The sequence below is a fragment of the Triturus cristatus genome, chromosome 9, assembly GCF_964204655.1.
Source record: "Triturus cristatus chromosome 9, aTriCri1.1, whole genome shotgun sequence".
Classification (NCBI taxonomy): Eukaryota; Metazoa; Chordata; class Amphibia; order Caudata; family Salamandridae; genus Triturus; species Triturus cristatus.
This window is the reverse complement of record NC_140592.1, coordinates 1,225,568,382-1,225,587,972: the sequence shown is the minus strand read 5'-3', so window position 1 is coordinate 1,225,587,972 and position 19,591 is coordinate 1,225,568,382. Positions and strand designations below refer to the sequence as shown.

General features: G+C 45.0%; 1 protein-coding gene across 1 annotated transcript in view; it reads right to left on the bottom strand.

The window, feature by feature from the left end:
• The window catches only part of AVEN (apoptosis and caspase activation inhibitor), a 983,554-nt gene that overhangs the window by 926,008 nt on the left and 37,955 nt on the right, over window positions 1-19,591 (bottom strand). Inside the window, exon 3 of the mRNA XM_085627912.1 lies at window positions 14,033-14,219. Coding sequence (XP_085484038.1) covers window positions 14,033-14,219 — 187 coding nt within the window. The remainder of the gene's footprint in view (window positions 1-14,032; window positions 14,220-19,591) is intronic.

The window sequence follows — 19,591 nt, the reverse complement described above, 5'->3', positions numbered from 1 at the left end:
CATGATAAGCCTGCGGGAGAAGCAGGTCTAACTCACCTAGTAATTGAGAAACATTAGAGTCTATCAGATAATGACCATGTGTAAGTGCTGGCAATTGCGCTGAGGAGTAGGCTTAAATGACTCGCCAAGTGCGCGATGACGGTTAAGAGAATGCGCAACATGGTTGGATGCTGTGTGTGATCGGGTGTGGATGGACACTGACAGGCATCAGCGACACGTCCGCGCGGCAGCCTTGTGTAACTAGGCCGGGCGGCACATGAGGAACAACTAGACCGCTTCACTATAATGCAAGCAAGAAAGCAGTTGTGATGGGGAAAAAAACACTCAAAGTGTCACAGGTGTTAAGACCATGTGAGATGTACACCGTAATGGTAAGTTTTTGTACCTCAAGGAATGCGCCACGTCGCAGGCCAATACTCCACTATTGATGTACATATACTATCATGCACATGTATATTTATTGTCCATGTCAGAAGGAGAACCTGATTGGCCTACAACAGGAGATGGCATTTAGTGCCTCCTACAAATGCATGTGATTGATGTGATGTAATCCCTACAGGAGTATGTGCGGGCCGTGCAGGGCCGGGTGATGGGACTGTTATATGAGATGTACATCACTCGAGAGTGAGACATGTTACCCGTTTGACACATGTAAAGTAATCAAAATCTAATATAAACAAAAATTGTCACAGGTGTGTTTACAGGTTGAAAACACAGAAACACTACAATTTAAAAAACTCCCAAATTCCTCCCCAAGTTTAAATTGTGACAAAATCATAACATTGTCCCCAAACACAAATTGGCAGCACCATACAATACAAAAATGCAAATGAGACGGAAAAACTTGAAGCAGCTTGAAGAGTTATTTAAGGTCATATCCGCCTGGCAAACTTGTTTAGGGAGGCCCGGGTTCACAACAATCCCCCCAAGATGACGGTTGAGATGAAAATAAAAAGGACGCAAGTGGCACAAGTGCGTACACAGGCTAAAACCACACTACTGGTCCAGGACACGGGCTGTAAATTTGGGATTCGGGACTAGTCAGGCCTTCTGGTTCTGAGGGGTCAGTGATTTTATAACTGAGTTGAAAGGGGGGCGGACGTTGGCACACACCACTGTAGCAATTCATTCTTATCTAGACCCTATAAATGCCACAAACAGAATCCACTGGTAAATTTGGGCCAGACAGGAGATTCCTTAAAAGTTTCCTCATTTTTTGGGCAGCACTGTTCTGTGTCCCAGTCCTTATGTCTGGACAGAAGCCTGGGCTATTGCTTATATGATGTATGGCTCATATGGCTATTGCTTATATGGCCAGGTATCGGATCGCCGAGCACCAGCCCTTCTTATGGAGTGACCCAGTTCACCCCACCTGCCCTCCAGCATCCCCTACGGTGACATACAGCACAAAAACACTTTCACTTGAGACCACTCCCCTGCTCTGTCGCCCCTTTTAGGGCACGGGAGCCCGAACAGACTGGATTGGAGCAGACATGGAAGTGTTAAACCACTTCTGGGTCACCCCAGCACCAAATATCACCTGGTGGCAGCAGTGTGACACGCCACCGCCCCCAGGCGCCATGGGCGGTCTCCGGCACAACCACCATAGGCGCAGCACCCCCGATTCGGGTGCGCCTTAGAACACTGTCTGACAGAGAAGGTAGATCCGCATTCATTGCACCATCATGTACATGGACCAGGGTCCCCTCTGAGAGGAATTTTGTGTGACTGGGGAACTGGACAACACTCGGTGCATAACACACCTGGCGCATGACACACCCCTCCTTCTGACGGAAACTAGCTCTCCAGCAAAACACTTCACATATTTGCTTCTGTTATTCAGTGCAGATGGAAACCTGGACGTTTAGCCTTGTTCAAAAAGTATTCTTCACAAGTGCGCCTGCTCGGAAAGAAAAATAAAATTACCTGGATGTGGCCGACCCCCCGCTGTTGGAATTTCTCAACACAGCCTACTCACTCAAATTCCCCTTAAATTATCCAGAGAACGGATGTTGTTACATCCCTATGGACTTCTGGTAGGCCATATTATTTCAGGATGAAGTAACCCAATAGTGACCCAAAATGATCAACCCTGGTGAAAGTGAGAATTTAAGTAAATTGGAAGAGACCAGATACTCCTTGAGCGCCACTTATCAGCGATCATCTGTTTTAACTCTCCGAGGTCTCGTATAGGACTTCTTAATTAAAAGTAATATTTTGTGGTCCACCAGTCAAGATTCTTTAAGAAGCAAAACCAAAATGATCTCTTTTTGAAGAATGCTTAGCAACCTTCTCAGACGGCTGTTCGCCTTTTGTCGCAGCCCAGGCAAGGCGAGCACACAAAGCGATGCCCTAATTCGGTCGGTATGAAACGCGGCTGCGGATCCTTTTGGAGGAATCAAAGCGGCTGAACCCATCTCAAGAGGTCCAGGCACAAAGGATACACCTTCTGAAGCAGCTCTCTCATTTAATCATCTCTTTGAGGCCGCTGAATCGAAGGCCATCCGCTGGTTTTTGAGAACGCGAAACAGCAGCCGTTTAATATTTTTAATTAAATCAGCTTCAATTTTCCACTTTCAATCGCAACCGCTCGAACCTCGGCAGGTCCTGGAACAGTCGGTCTTTGATACCAGTCCATAATCAGCGCTTAGATGCAGCTGACGTCACAAGTCACAATAGCATTAAGACTAGCAATAAAAGGAAAATGAATATAATATTCTTTATTGATTGAGTGATGCTACCTAAAGAAATAAACGAGTGATTGAAGCGCTTGGAGTGCATCCCACGGTACAACTAGAAGGTTTAGCCTACCATAACAGCTGTTTTGACAGCTCCCGGGGGGCAGGGGGGGGGCAGTGTAGATGCTAATCCCGAAAGCTGATGCATCCAGGTGTGATGGAAATACTTATGAAATGATGTGAGTGGGTGGTACCAACTTTACTACTAGCCGTTCATCAGAAGGAGGTTATGCTTTTGCATGTTATATATTTTTGGATTGTGAATAATTGTTTGAGTCCATGAGCATTGCATTCGGTGTGGAATTTACTGTCTACATGGCTGTTCTGGCAGCGTGTGGGCGACTGTGTGCGTCAGTGTGTCTGGTTGGCACAGATGCGCAATACATTTTATTTTCAGCTCTATGGACAGATACTTGTGGTGCCCCTTATGTGCCTGGCAGAAGTAAGACCAATGAAATAAAAACGATTTGTTCTTGCCTTGGGAACAAGGGGGGCAAATGGGCCCATAACATTATTTAATAGGTTTCATTCTTGCAAAATGTCCAATGAGACATGGGTATTACGCTGTAATGTAAAATATGATTCCTTTCTCTGTTAGACCCCCTCGTCGCCAGCGCATCATCTGTTTGCGTCATTTTGAATTCGCAGCTCACCTTGTTTTTCTCTTTCTTGAATTTTCTTGAGTTTTCAGTGCTATGTTTTGGACTATTCGCATGTTCAACAACTAGTGAGCGCTTGCCCTGGTGATTAATACTGTAACAGAGAATGGTCATTCTTTGAGTGACTGCCCATTATGCGGACACAGAAATAGCTCGTTGGCTTTTTTGAGCATTTAATGTCATAAACCAGATGTGCGCACTAATGCGATTTTTAAGACTTTTGAAGTACTTTGTACTGTGCAGAACGTTTCTCTTATCACAATGTTTGCACAAATTGTGCACCATAAGGTTTGCGCCTAATAAATGTCAATATTCATTCATTCATTTATTTGATGGCTGCTTGTCCCGTACTGTGTTGAGTACTGTGTACAACCAGTTGTGGGAGGAAGACCAGATCAGCATCAAAGGCGACACCCAATATGCGGTCTTTCCACGGTGGCGCACAGGCGCAGTTGGGACGTGTAAAAATAGTAGGTTTTTAAATTGCCTTTCTTGCAGTGAGAACAGTCCCTTTAGCCTTGGAAGGCGTCTATTGTGTTTAATGTAATTACTAGAACTATTCATACTGCACAGACCAAGCCATGCAACCAGGACAGTTTCCAAGTAACAGATGTATGCAAGAAACTAAAGAATAGACATGCAGCAGCTGACCACCCCCCACATAGCATTATGTGATCCAAGCAGCTTGAAGCTGGCAGTATTCTCTCCTAAAGCGCCGAGAGTCCTCTTTGTGATGAACCGTGCACTTTACCAGTGCCCCTATTGTTAGATAGGTGGAGGCACTGGGGTATTCAGGTAACGCTTAGAAAGGGGAGTCTTTGGGTTCTTCTAGAAGGAGAACAGGCCGAATCTTATTTCTACGGATAGAACATTCCAAGGTTATGGGTGCATGTCAGGATTAGGCTTGCTTACTGGTTTAGATTTTTATGGTGCTTTTTCAAGAAGTTGGCGACTTATGCTCATGGTTTCTCGTGAACTTCCTGCAATGTGTAGTTTGTTGTTCGGGTGCCTTGGTAAACCATGATGAAGGGTGCTGTAGGCGATGCAGGATATTTTAAAGTTCACCTGACTTCAAGAGGGATCCAATGCAGATCGCCAAGGATGTGATCCTATGAGGAGATAAGATGCTGCAGGGACATATGGCTATGTGAGCTAGGAGCAGGGAAGGCTAGCTAAGCAGGGATGGCTAGCTAAGAAGGCAAGGCCATGCTCGTATACGAAAGCACCAATGCTTGAACGATGGATCTGAAGCGTAACTCTGACATGCAGCTAGAAGCTTTGAGGCTATATTTAGTTTCCACGAATTATATTTCATCTTCAGTCAAGGATCCTCTGAAGTCCAGGTTTGAACATTTCTATGGGTCGCTCCGCGTGCACCAGCCTATGGAGGGGTTGAGGGGGTCGTAGGCTCGCGGAGATGAAGCCCTTGGGTTCTGTGAGGGCTTTTGAGATGCTGCTTTTGCTCACCAGTACATCATACATCAGAAGGGTTTCTTGAGCGGTGTGATAAAGGAGGACTTTCATGAAAGACGTGCCGGTCTTTCTGAGAAGCAAGCGTAATACCCTTGAACTTACCTGGAAATCACAGCCTGGATGAAGACTGCAAGACTGGTCTAGAAGTTTTACTTCCTGCACCTTAATGAGCAGAGCTGAGCAGCAAGACATTCCCTTGCACCAACATGTGCAAATTCAATGATGCACTCTGCAGGTAAAAGGCCATTATGAGGCGGTACAAAGCAGCAAATTCTACATCATCATCGCGATGAGCCTTGACTAAGCCAAGGCAAGCAGCCGGGGGAAGGAGGGAGATCGAGGTCGCAAGTCTCGCAACACCACCCAACTGAGACAGAATTTGCATTTCAGCAACGCGGGCAGCAGCCCAAGGAGGTCCAACGCGAGGCAAAGCAATGCCAGTGGTGGCTTCAGCGGGTGATACTGCTGCAAGGCAAATCTAATACCTAAATGGTCAGGCAATGCTGGTGGCTGGGCCTAGCAACACCTGTGACCGCCAGAACAGGGAGACAAGCATGTCTGGGATGTTCAGGCAGTAATGTCATGCAGGGCGGGTCATGTGGTGCCATGGCCAGCCCCGCAAGAGTCTCCCCGCCTTCTCCTATCTCAGCATGCACAAGCCACACATTTAAATTTGGCCTCTAGGAGGGGCTGAAACATGGTCAGACCAGCTGTATCTTACTAATCACAAACATGGCGAGAGGGAAGAACTCTTCCCACCACAGCTTATCCTGGCGCGTAAAAGCCAGAAATCTTGTGGGAGGAGCTGTATTTGGGCTTTAAACCCCTGACACATAATTGCTTCTTACTGAATATATTACTACTCGCAGCATTTGGATAGCACCAGACAGCTTACAAATAAAGTTTGTTAAAATACTAACTTATTACAATTATATCAAAATAATTACACAGTATAATTAATAATACCTCTGGTAAAATGACACCCCATGAACAATTTACCTATTTGAAAAGAGTTCAGATAGGGCTTAAGGCAGGCCTCTGGGCGCAGTGAAGCTCCCAACCCATTCAGAGGGGCCCCATTTCACTCATGGCCAAATGGAATGTATGAGATTTGGGAAACTCAAGGGCCACTCTTCACATTCTGCAGAGGGCCCCATCATTTTAAGATAGGCTACTGAGTTTAGATACTCATGTGGCCCGAGAAGTATTCGGTCAGCTAAATTATGAGTTATTTGAAGATTGAGTGCTTTGTATTGAGGTACGGTAAATACAGCGCTTTGCAATAACCCAGGCATGGGTCGACTGTATCAAGTATAACTGGGACAGGATAATCAGGTCACAAGGGAATGATATTTTTAATACTTTTAAGAGAAGGAAGCAAAACCTAGCTGTACACACTCTCCAGTTGTATGAGCAGTTGCCTAGCTCAGATAGCCATCAGTCGCTAGACCAAAGCACTTTCTGTGACACAGATCTTCAAACCATCAAGACCTCCATCTTATCAGAGTTAAGCTTAAGCAACTTTTCCTGCATTCAGCCTGAAACTGGGGTCAAATGCTTTAAATCTAGCTTCATTCAAGTCACACTCTCCATCCAGCCCAAGGATCATCCATGTACCATGCAACCTCCATATTGAAAGAGCGTGTTAACTTAATAACAAAACAAAAATCAGTCCAGTGCAGAGCACTCCATCACTTTTACATAGAAATGTCCTGCTACGACCATGGCAATAGCTACCAATGCTGCAGCAGGAGCAGTAGCGCAGAGTCCCAGTGTTATGAGGGGCCCACTTTACTCCCAAATTTAGCAAAATTTCCAGATCAATCAGAGGACGTGGGGGGACATTGTCCTTACCTGCAGTAAGACTCAGGGCACCATTACTGCACTACTGGCTCAGACTGCCTTCTGTCCAGCATGCTTACCCCTTTGAGCTCTAACATTCGACCCAGTGGCTTCTGAAGGGGTTTGGAGGCCCTGGGCAAGACTTATTTCAGGTGCCCCTGTATCGGACAAATGTAAATGTTATTACCCATTGCCTGATAATGAATGCCCCCTTGATGCCAATCAATACTAAATAAAATGTTAAACTTTGATAGGGTCTAGTCTGGGACCCCTAAAACCCTTAAGATGACACTTGGTAGAGAGACCAGGGTTAAGGGTAGAAGTGGGCAGAGAGAGAAGGGGAATAGACAGTGATCAAATAGAGAAAGTTCATTTTCCAGGGGCCCGCCTTAAAACGTCTCTGGTTCGACTCACATTTGTTCTGACCTCCATCACTCCTATGTCCATCTGTCCTGGGTTCTACCAACCTGTCCTCCATGTATTCAAAGCTCTCGAAACCTAACCCCTGGTGTCTATCTCTGAGACTTCCATTTGTCCTGCAGTCTAGCAACTCGCACCTTCATCTGTCTTTGGCTCTAGCCCTCTGACCTCCATCTCTCCCTAGCTTTTGCATCTATCTGTCCTGGGCTCTAGCGCTCGGACCTCCTTGACTCTAGCACTCCGGCCTCTGTTTGTCCTGAGCTCTAGTGCTCTGACCTATTATTGTCCTGCCCTCTCATGCATACATCATCTGTCCTTGGCTCTTGCACTCTGGCCTCCATCTGTCCTGTGCTCTAGTACTCGGACCTATAGCTGTCCTGTATTTTAACTGTTACGTCCATCTGTCCTGGGCGCCAGCATTCTGTCCTCCATTAGTTGTGTGCTCTATCACTCTAGCTTTTAGCTTTGCCTCAATGAATCTGGCCCCCATCTGCCTGGTGCTCTCACTAATGATCTAAGTGAAAAATACTACAAAATCGTGTGTCAGTGAAAAGAAGTGTGGAAAAGGCTGATGGCTCTGACAAAGATGCACCTTGTACCAATGAAGGATAAGAAATGAGTTTAAGGTGCTATGGCCTTGCCCACCAGGCTCTCTGGAACAAGGATCTTCATTCTCTGAAAGCCTTCTTTCCCAAGAAGACTTCTGCTGAACACGTGGACAAATAACATTAGGGCACTAAAGGCGCTTAAGCCAAATTCAAAAAACATTTGTTCAGATTTAAAAAGCTTCCCTCCCAAATAGCTAAGATGTGGAACTAATTCCAGAATATGCAATAGGAGGGAGATCATTAGAGGGTAAGGAAACTTGTCATGGCAGTGCTTTTGACAGAGTTATTGAATATATTCTTTAAGGCAACATTACCTATACCATCATTGTGCAGCGCTTTGAGCCTTGAAAGTATTTTTTGGATGCATTACTGGGCATGCAGCTCAAAGTCTATATATAAAGTTGCATATGCTATTACGAGATTTGTGTACATGTTTCGGCTGAATGTACTCCAGTCACCTTCATCTTCACTTTTCTTACCAGTCTGTTCAAACCTATTCTATACTATTGTGTCTGGTCGAAAAGCCAGCAAAATCTCTGCCATGGCCAGGCAATTTAAACCTCAGTGCAGTACTCAACACACTAAGAATTAAGGTCCCAATAGACTATTCATGTGTCAAATCTGAGATGAAGTTTTTCTGCAACATCTGCAATGTGAGAAGAAGATATTGTCACTCTGTGGCAGATATACTAATCTGCGGCTGTGTAAAATACACACTTGGTGGGATTCACAGAAATCCTTTGTTTGAGTGGCACTGTTCGCAATTAAAAATATCATTTATTTGTGTGGGTGGCAACATAACTACACAAGTGAGCATTAAGATCCTTGCAGTTGGGGCGAAGTAGATTTCCCGTCTTATTCTGCCCACACTGAGTTACGAATGGCACATGGCGAGCATCTGACAGGGGGGGGTGGAAGGGAGTCTTCCACCGTATGATCTATGGAGCCAATTCTTCAACTGCAGCAAAAAACCCTGAGACTTAATGGCATTGTGGAGAACTCCCTTTTATCATAATAAGAATGACAGCAGTACTCCACCATCAATGGTCAGGGTATGGTTAAAAATGAAACCAAAAAATACTCATATATCCACAAAAAAACTTAATGCAGTGCTGGTTCATTAATCCAGTACACAAAAAACTGACTTTTTTCTAAGTGAGATACAATCTACACAGGTGAATGAATGAATGAAGATATTCTTATATAGCGCATGGCTACCCGGGGGCATCCCAGCGCTGCGGATGAAGGTCGAGGCGAAGGCGGAGTTATGGGAATAGCCAGGTCTTCAGTTGTTTGCGAAATGACAGATGATTAGCTTCTTTGCGGATTGAGAGGGGAAGGACATTCCAGAGTCTGGAGGCGTTGTAGGAGAGAAGGCGACCCCCTGACCGAGCCCTCCTGACTCTGGGAACTTCTGCTAGATGAAGTTGGTCTGAGCGTAGACTTCTGGTGGTTTTGTAGGGTTTGATTAGGTTTTTGATGATGGGGGGGGCCTTTGTTATGAAGGTGTTTGTGTGCGATACAGAGTGCCTTGAAGTGTATTCTTTCCTGTATCGGGAGCCAGTGCAGTGTCTTCAGGGCAGGCCTAGCTGAGCAGCGGTTGTTAGTGCCTGTGAGAAGCCTGGCTGCCGCGTATTGGACAACCTGTAGTTTAGAGATAACAGAACTGGGCGCGCCCAGATAGAGGGCATTGCCGTAGTCTAACCTGGAGAGAATGAGCGCTTGAACCAGAAGCTTTCTGGAGTGGACAGGTAGGAGAGGGAGTACTTTCCGAATGGTACAGAGCATACCATAGCAGGTGGCGGCCGTTTTTCTTGCTTGAGTTCTAAAGGTGAGGTCATGGTCGAGCCATATGCCCAGGCTCTTTATTTCCTGTTTGGGTAATGGTGCAGGTCCCATGCACGATGGCCACGAATTGTTAGGGTTGAAGCTTGTTTGATTGCCCAGCAGCATGAGCTCGGTCTTGTCACCATTGAGCTTGAGGTGGGAGGAGCTCATCCAGCTGGTGACTTCTTTAAGACATGAGTAGAGGTTTGTGGGAGACTGTTGTTCCTGGTTCAGGGTCACAATAAGTTGGGTATCATCTGCGTAGGTGACCAGTTGGATTCCAAAAGGGGTGACTATCTGTGCTAGCGGGGACATGTACACATTAAAAAGGGTGGGGCTTAAAGAGGAGCTCTGAGGTAGGGAAATGGGGCGATAGTTGCCCGGTTCCGAGGGATCCAGATGTTTTTTTTTTTAGCAGAGCCTTCACCATGGCGTTTTTCCAGTCCCGAGGGACTATGCCTGAGGCTAGGGAAGTATTGATTAAATTGGCAATAGGACTGATAATTGTGGGCATTACTAGTTTCAAGATATGGAAAGGGGCAGGGTCGCCCGGGGAACCGCTTTTTATTGAGTCTAAGATGTGGGGAAGGAGTTCTTCAGAGAGAGGGGCATATGTTTCTAGGTAGATTGTATTATTCTGAGATTCCAATTCGGGAGGCTCAGTGATTTGATCGGTTTTAAGAGGTGGTAAGAGGTTAAGGATGTTTTTGATTTTGGTGGAGAAGAAGTCTGCCAGATCCGCACAATGATGGCCGGTCGGGTCGGGAATGGAGGGGGGGGGGGGGGGGGGGGGGGGGGGGGGGAATGAGTCAGGAGTTCGTAAGAGTGTTTTTTACGATCCGGAATATTTCTTTGGGGGAGTTGGAGGACGATTGAATTTTTTCCTCATAGTAAGCGGCCTGTGTTGCTCTAAGTGCTGCTTTGTAGGCCATGATGGATGCACTATAGGCTAATTTTTTCTCACTAGAGAAGTCGTTCCTCCAGGCTCGTTCCAGTTTTTTACATTGCTGTTTCAGTTTGCGGAGGTCAGGGGTGAACCAGGGGGATTTATTGGGTCCGACTTTCTGTAGGCTGTTTTTACGAGGGAGGACTACATCTAGTGAGTTTTTGATCCATGCGCAGAGCTTTCTATTGGCAGTTGCGGGATCGGGGTCATGGGTGGGTATGGTCCGTTCCAGTTCATGGGTCCAATCCTCAATGTTGAGCATGGGCCAGTGGCGAACTGAGGTGCGGGATGAAAGTAGATGAGCGCGCATGGAGGGGGGATGCCATAAAAAAGGGATTAGGAAGTGGTCTGACCAGGGGAGGGGAATGGGCTCCCTTAATACTAATTCTGCTATGTTTGAGGTGATAGGGTCGAGGAGATGGCCCTTCGTATGAGTGGCGAGGTGGTTCTTAAGATGCATCTGGTAGGCTGCAAGATCCAGAGTAAGGTCTGACGGCTTGTTAAAGTGGAGATTAAAATCCCCAAGAAGATTAAAGTTGGGTGATGTGCTTGCTAAGTTTAGAACAGATTCGCGTATTGAGGAGCAGAATTGTCCATGTGCTCCTGGTGGGCGATATAGGAGGATGCCAGAAAAAGTGATTGAGGGGGTGAATTGATTAGAAAAACAGGCGTTTTCGCAATCAGCCAGGGGGCTATCTAGAATGCCGCAGACTAAATGGTCTTTGTAGACAATAGCGATCCCACCACCCTTGCCGTCTGCTCTGTCTAGTCGTTGGATCAGGTAGCCCGGGGGAAGTGCTTGAACCACATCAGGGTCTGAGTTAAGTGATAGCCAGGTCTCTGAAAGGAATAGAACGTCTATTCCTGTGTCATGTACCGGTATGGAGATTTCTGTGGCATGCTTGGGCAGAGATCTGCAATTCAACAGAGCCATGTTGAATTGGTTCCCTGTGGATGGTGGGGTGCTTGGCATAGGGGGAAGTTTGTATAGACAGTGTGGGCAGTTCTCTTTGAGTATTTCCAGGGAGATGGGGTGGGTGCAGATTACATTGGAGGATTCCCTAATGTGGAGAAGTTTTCCCTGGAGTAAAGTAAGGGGGCTGGAGGGTGCGACCTAGAGATCCTGAGCCCTGCGCCCGGTCGGGCGCCGACGGGCTTGCCTTTGGCGTGCCTTCGGCGCACCACCGGCACGCCCGCTGCGCGCTCCGCTCTGCATTAGCTTTTATGTGGTGGGGAGAGGAGAAAACTAGACTACCAACCCTTAACCGGAAGTAGACTCCATCCACTCAATCGGGATTGGGACCCGTGGTGGACCGGGGAGCGAACCGGAAGGGCTGCGGCGGTGACAAGCGAAGGGCTGAGGTAATTTCCTTGCAATCTGCTGGTTTAAAAAAAATATATATTTTAAGTTTACTGCTAAAACGAATTTAGTGCACACATAGCAAAGTGACAATCAGTGAAGTTAAAACAAGCGTGGAGAAGCAAGCGTCATCAGCTAGCGCTAGGCAGGAGTTACGCTAAGTATCACAATGCAACTACCTTAACGCGTCCGGTGTCCACCCAACCCCAGCCCCACTGCACACATAGTTCTCAACATCCCTCTACCAACTTCTCTTGTAACTGCCCACAGAATACCTATGGACCAGCTACCCAAAACAAACCGCTATGGATTATACATGGAGATCAACACTCATAATGTTGTGGCAAGAATAACAGAATGCACCTGCCCCGTTCCTCCCCCCGCACACATATCCTAAACAATTTGCAGAAACAAGCAAATCCGATTCAGCTCTTTCAGCCTGAATTAAGCCACAAGATAGCAAACAGCAGTTTACACAGTTCATCATGGAAGGCTCACTAAATAACAGGACTGGGGACTCTCTGAAAGAAGGAGTGAACCTTTACTGCAGAAACTTTAAAATAAACTATTATGCTGGATTTATGATGCGCTAACATAGCTGACTTATCAAGGTGTCAGAAAAGTCTGCAAGCTACACAGCAGCGTTTGTAGTTGAGGAACTGTTCAATAACTAGACGTGGACGTGGACACCACAGACAGCCCAAGCTCCAAACAGCTTTCAATAACATATTGCGAGGACAAGCAGAATCAAGAGCTACAACAGAAGAACCAATAAAGTCAAATAGAGATCTCCATCAAACTGCTCCTTGCGTCCTCAGGCACGCCACGCGCTTTGACAATGTACCAGCACTGTCTTTCCTCGACGCCTTAAGATTTTGTCCAACTATGTTTTCAGCTCTAAATGCAGAGCGCCTCTTGGTTAACACTGTCTGTGTGACTCTTTCTTCGAGGACTTGCATGGATATCTTCTACTGTAAGACAACGTAAGACAATCTTCAAATAGATATGTCATTTAAGAGAATTGTAGCTGGCCTAATGTTGGAAGGACTTAATCACACAGAACAGTGAAAGTACAGATCCTGCTCGCCCTGAATGGTCTGCTGCCTCTCTCTCCAAATGATGTCTCCAACCCATGACTAACTAGGTCTAGCAAGATTTCAACTACCCGACGCAGAGTGTATGTTTCTTCATATTTGAGAACAATGTCTAAAGTTGTCTTCAGTCTCTTGATGCAAGGATCTATTCAAGTATCAGCACAGATTAAACTTTGGATTATCCATGTTGAGTTTGGTTTTGTTATCAAACAGTCGTTACAAACAAGCCTTCAACGGAACAAAACTCCTGTTAAAGCTCAGAAACTGCCCCAGTCCTCGCATTGAGGATGTGTTTTATATTTGTGGCAAAGTGTGGCATACATAAAGTCTCATGAGAAGAGAGTTCTCGACCATTTAAGAGTTTGTGCATGTGGATAATCAGGCGTACAAGATTTGTTAACACATGTTAACTTCAAACCCATAAACTTGACACAAGGTGGGCAGAGTGATCGTTTCTCAAGCCGTACAATATTGGAGTACCAGTCTGTAGTGACCATCTACAGACCAAAGATAATGAAATGCAGAATGAGTGGGCTGAGCTAAACCTGCCACCCAAATAAGAAACTGCAAGTTTCCTCAGCAATCCATGCAGCCTCTGTCTCCTATAATTTATGCATGAATCCTAGGAGTAATTGTTAATATTCATAAAATAATTTCTCAATGAAGCATTCACCCTAAATTAGTGTTTAGTTCAACAGTGAAGTCTCCAGTTATCATAAACGCATTAAGAGAGAACTTTCAAAGCACAGACTAAATATCCCCTTAACGTGTTCCTGGAAATGTGCCTACGGTCAAGAGACACACATAACAAACATTATTAGGTGAGCTGAGGCTCAAAACATACTTATTTGCCAAAGACGACTTGGCTTCCAAGAAATCAGAGAATGCATGAATTAGATAACTTGGACACGATCACATCCAATCTGTGCCGAAGGAAACTTTAACATTGTGCCATCCTGTAAAGGCAAGACATGACTGGCCAACAGCACACGAGAAGCCTGTGTACAGCAACTGACTCATGGGAATATCTAACTGAGCACAGGATGGACAGGCGAGGATCCTTACCAGCGGAGCTGAGCAGGACACTGTAGTCGGCTCCTCTTTGTACCTCGACACCCTCGCTCTGTGCCTCCTTCTCCGCCTCCTTGTAGCGGTCCCAGTTGGGAACGATCTTTCTCCGGGAGAAGCTGTATCCTCCAGATTCTTCCTCCTCACCTCCTTCAACTCTGGTTTCTGGATCGTCCTGATCGACCTGCGAAAGGTTCATCTTTGTGAAAGACCAATACGCAACACACCATGGATACAAATATAACTTTACAGATAATCTATGCAAACTATTCAAAATATATATTTTAATCATCACATAGTTAACGATCTAACCCAACTTAATTTTTGTAAGCGGTCTATTTTTGAAGGATTCTATAGTTTTGTAGCGAGCAAAATATACTAAACTCTTCTCACAGTAACCTGCTACCTCTTTGAGCTGAATCTCATAATAGTCCATATGAATCAGCTGGCCTTGTAGTGATGCTCTCAAAGTATGCATAAGGTTTTAGTGTCGTAACATTTTTTTAACACTCTTTTAAAGATTGAGTACGGCACCAAAAAGACTAGAACTTACTAATAGTTCGACCTTTTAACGTTAGACCCTTTGATCACAAGGCGCAATAGACCTGCACATAACCTGGATACATAATCTACCGTTGGCACATTTGTATAGGCAGAGTGAAGGTAAGGAGTAGATTGGTGGAACGAATGGCAGGGAGGTTAGTAGCTAATCTGTCAGGATAGTAAGCAGGCTAGTAAAAAGGTTGGTAGGCAGGCAAGTTGAGAGGCAGGCCGGTTTAGGAGGTAGAGTACCAGGATAGCAAGCTAGCACGCAGGCAATCAGGTTGACCGGCTGGTAGAAGGGTTGGTAAGCCCATTGGTAGTTAGATGGCAGACTGATAGGAGGCAGGCTAGTATGTAAATTGGCAGAACGGTAAGCAGACAGGGAGGATGGTGGACAGGCAAGTTGGAGGTTTTAGGCAGGTAGCTCGATACACAGATTGCCAGGTTGGTAGTGAAGCTGGTAGAAGTTCGGGTATGTTGATAAGCATGCAACCTGATGGGTAGTTTGGAAGACCGGCCAGAAGATTGAAAGAATGGAGGTTTATAGACAGGTCAGTAAGTCAGAAGGGAGACGGATGACAAACATCATATAGAGAATATGATTTAGGGCATCACTCCTTCAAGGAATCAGCCTTAAGACAATACTTTCTTTTTTTTTCTTTTTCTTTTTTTGAAAATATTTTATTGAACCACAGTATCAATGAAGAAACCATACAATAGAAGAAGGAGAACAACATAATCATAATAATACGGGTAGAATTGGTACATTACATATAGTTCTCCACATGTAGACAGAATAATAATAAAAAAACAAAATAAAAAAACAAACACAGAACATAGACTCACAAAAGATACTACCCTCCAATATAGTCAATCATGGCTTTCCAAATAGTAAGACCAAATTTGCGCCTGCTGGGTCTTTTGACAGAGTATAGACTAACTTCCAAATTAAAAACATTATAAAACTTGGCTCGCCACATTTCAAATGGGGGGGCCTCAGCCTGCAGCCAAGAGGCAGCTATACAAAGTCGTGCTACTGCTGTCGCAATAAAAATTAAATAACGAAATTTGAACAAAGGTTGATCATGATTTAGTTCCTCCCCTGTCCCTAATAAACATCATGGTAGCAGATATTCGGACCGGGTTTCCAATGACTGCTGACAAAAATCTTTCAATATGGCCCAAAAACTGACAAAGGTTGGAGCATGAAAAAAAGATATGTACAATGTCAGCATTGTCTGTCCTGCAGCAAAAACATTTCCCGTCGTTCAAGCTATTCTCTGTCCTACCCCATTTCATCATTATAGCGGGAGTACGGTAGATGTTAAAAACTGTTTTATAATGCTGCGCCCGCAAAGACGCAGCAAGACAGACTTTCCGAGCGATTTTAATGGAGCTTTCAACGGAGCCCAAACTAGCTCCCAAAGCATCTCTCCACCTAACGTTGACTTTAACAAGTTCATCAGCCCTACTTGTTGACAATATTTCATACAAAGACCCTATCCTTTCCTTACGACTGATAGCATCAACTATTCTGTAAGGGGTTAAAGCTGAGGCATGCTTATTTAGAAAATCACGGATCTGTAAGAACTTAAAAAACTGGATGTTCGGTGTTTTATATTTGTCCCTTAGATTAGAAAAAGGAGCACACACCCCATCTGATGAAAAAAAGTCCCCCAGCCGTATAATACCTTTCATTCTCCATTCCAAAACAATATGGTCCCAAAATATAGATGGCAGTATTAGGTCCGCCGACAATGGTGTATAAAAAGATACCCTAGGAATATGAAAAATAATTCTGACAGTATTCCATACCCCAAAAGCAGCCCCAAGGATTTTAAAACGTGTCCTTTTATAATAGCTACCATCAAGCCAAGAACCCTCTGGTAGATAGAAGGTGCCTCTGTCGGGTTGCTAATTTCTTCCCCAGACAATAAAATACGCATATTAACCAACAGACAAGCAAGATGGTAGAGAAGAAAATCTGGTACAGCCCAGCCGCCCCTGTCCAATGGAAGAGTCATAAATCGAGCTGCTCTCCGAGTTTTTCCGGTAGTCCAGAGATACCTAGCACAAAGTGATTGAAGATATTGGATCTGAGGTTTAGGTACCACTAAGGGGACCGCTCTAAAAAAAAATACATCACCTCAGGCAAGACCACCATTTTCAAGAGATTGGATCTCCCAACGAAGGAAAGGTGCAGGCTCTCCCAGCTCTCCAATGCAGCGTTGGTCTTGCACATAATAAGGTCCCAATTAACCTGAACTAATTCATTTAGGCATGGTCTAATTTTAATGCCCAGATAAGTAGCTTCCTCAACTACTCTATCGTCACTGACCCGAGTACGGTCTGTACAGACAATTTGGGTTTTGGTAGTATTTAATTTATAGCCTGACACAGCTCCAAATTTACCAGCAAAATTTTCTATTTCAGGCAGAGCCGAATCTGGGTCAGCTGTTAAGACCGCAATGTCGTCGGCATATGCCAATACCGAAAAATGCTCATGATACACCATAGAGGGAGGGATATGGTGGCTTAGCTCTAACATATTAATAAAAGGGTTAATATATAGGGCAAACAGGATGGGAGAGCACGGACACCCCTGTCGCGTACCTCTGGATACCAAGATATCCTTAGAACTATATTCCATTGTGCAAATCTTGGCAGTGGGCGACTGATATAGAACCTTCAAAGCCCGGACAAACCCCTGGCCAAATCCCATGTGTTGAAGAACCTCCCCCCCCATAGGATGTTCCAGGCCACGCGGTCAAACTCCTTCTCGGCATCGAGCAGGACAAGTCCCAGAGTCCTAGACTCGGCCTGCGCGATGTCGAGGAGGGTCATGACTCGACTTATATGATTAACCATCCCCTGTCCCGGAATAAAGCCGTGGTGCTGTATCGAAACCAGGGGAGAGATGACCTTCGCCAACCTATTAGCGAGCATCTTTGCGTAAAGCTTACCATCACAATTAACCAGCGAAATTGGACGATATGACCCGGGGAGATCCGCAGGCTTGTCCTTCTTCATAAAAATAATTATATTGGCCTCCCTCTAGATTCGAGGGGCGACACCCAAACGAGCTGGCTGAAACGTAGCAAGCATGTCTTCCTTAAGGTCCTGAAAAAAACCTTTATACACTTCGATAGGAAGTTTATCAGGACCAGCAGCCTTGCCAACAACCATAGTATTTAGGGCTTGTTCCAGCTCGTCACTAGTGAAAGGACTATCTAAAATCTCAGTGTCCTCACATCCCAACTGTTTCCATGGCAGAGAGGAAAGACCTAAATCTAAAGGGAGAACAGCTGGCCCTTGCTCATAGTACATATCCGAATAGAAGGCGTGAAAAACCTTCAAAATTTCTTGTGGCTCATGGACCATTGAACCTCCACTGTTTTTAATAGCTTGAATTTTTTGCTGGGCTTCTCTGGCTCTAATCTTCTGGACAAGGCACATGCCAGTAGCTTCCCCATACTCATAACATTGTTTCTTGTAAACCTGGTATTTATATGCAATTTCTTGGGACCATGTGAGATTAATATTCGATTTACATTGCGCAAGCTTATCTAGAGCCTCAGTTAAATCAATACCCGCCCTTATATCACAGGACAGCCTTTCTTCAGCAAATCTGAGTTGACTATATTTTTCCAAAATAGCACACTTAGCCTGTTTTTGTAGAAAAAGACCATAACTGAGCACTTTGCCTCTAAGACAGGCTTTGAACGCGTCCCAGACCATATCACATGACGTAGATTGCCTGTTTATTTGAAAATAATCTTTTATCCAGCCCTTCATGTGGCTGACAAATGTAGGGTCAAGTAAAAGTTTCCTATCCATAGTAAAAACTTTGGAGGTCTTAGGGGTCGCCATTTTAGGAATACTGATTTCCACTGGAGCATGATCAGACGTAACCCTAGGAAAGACCTGTATCGTAGAGTCAGCAGCCCACGCTAGAGATGTAAAAAAATAATCTAATCGTACCAACTTATTATGGGGGGATGAAAAAAAGTAAATCCTGGCTCTTGAGTATGTAAAGTAGCCCAGACATCTACTAGCCCATGGTCGATAAGCAGATGGTTTAATGCTTTAAAAACTTTGGGCTTTCTGCCCTTATAATCCTGCATCCCTGATTGTAAGATATTACCCGACAGATTAATATTCAGGTCCCCACATAAAACTAATGGTGGGGGCCATAATGCGAGCTCACCATTCAAATATTCCAGAACCAAAGCTTCATCCAGATTCGAACCATAGGCTGTGCATATAGTAAATCTTGCATCACCAACTAAACATTCTAAAATAGCCTAGCGACCCTGATTATCTACCAGCTGGCGCCCTGTTGTCACCAACGTAGGCCTAGCGAAAATGGCAACCCCTCTGACCATATTAGATTGCTTAGATGCTGCCAATATAACATACCCTAAAATCGGTCAAGGTCTGCCGCTTAACCCAAGGAAGATGAGTCTCCTACAAACAGACAATATCAGGTTTGATAATCCTTAATTCAGCTTGAACTCTCTTCCTTTTATTATAATTATTAAGCCCACATACGTTAAAAAGGAGCAAATTCGCAGACCTAAATTGGCCATGAATAAAACATCGGTATCAACATTTGAACTGTACTGCATTTATAATCAGAGAAACAAAACATTTTAAGAACAAAGCATGATACTGTGGACATTTTTTCATTTAACCCCCCCAACCACCCCAACCCACCCTTCCCCCACCTACAACCCCTAACCTCTCCACCCAATCCCTCCCAATCAGCCCCCCCACCCATTACACACGGCAAAGGGACCATGGGTCCCTGGTGATGAGGAGCTGAAGGCCCCTCTGGAGATCCCCCCTCCCATTTATTCGCAAAACAATTGGAGAGAGAAAAAGAGAGAAGAAAAAAAAAAACAGGGAACAGCTCCAGCTTATTACACAACCATGGGCCATCTCAGCAGGTAACATAACATAGAACAATCATATCAAGCCCTACGAGGGCAGCCCTAAATAGGAGCTATAAAG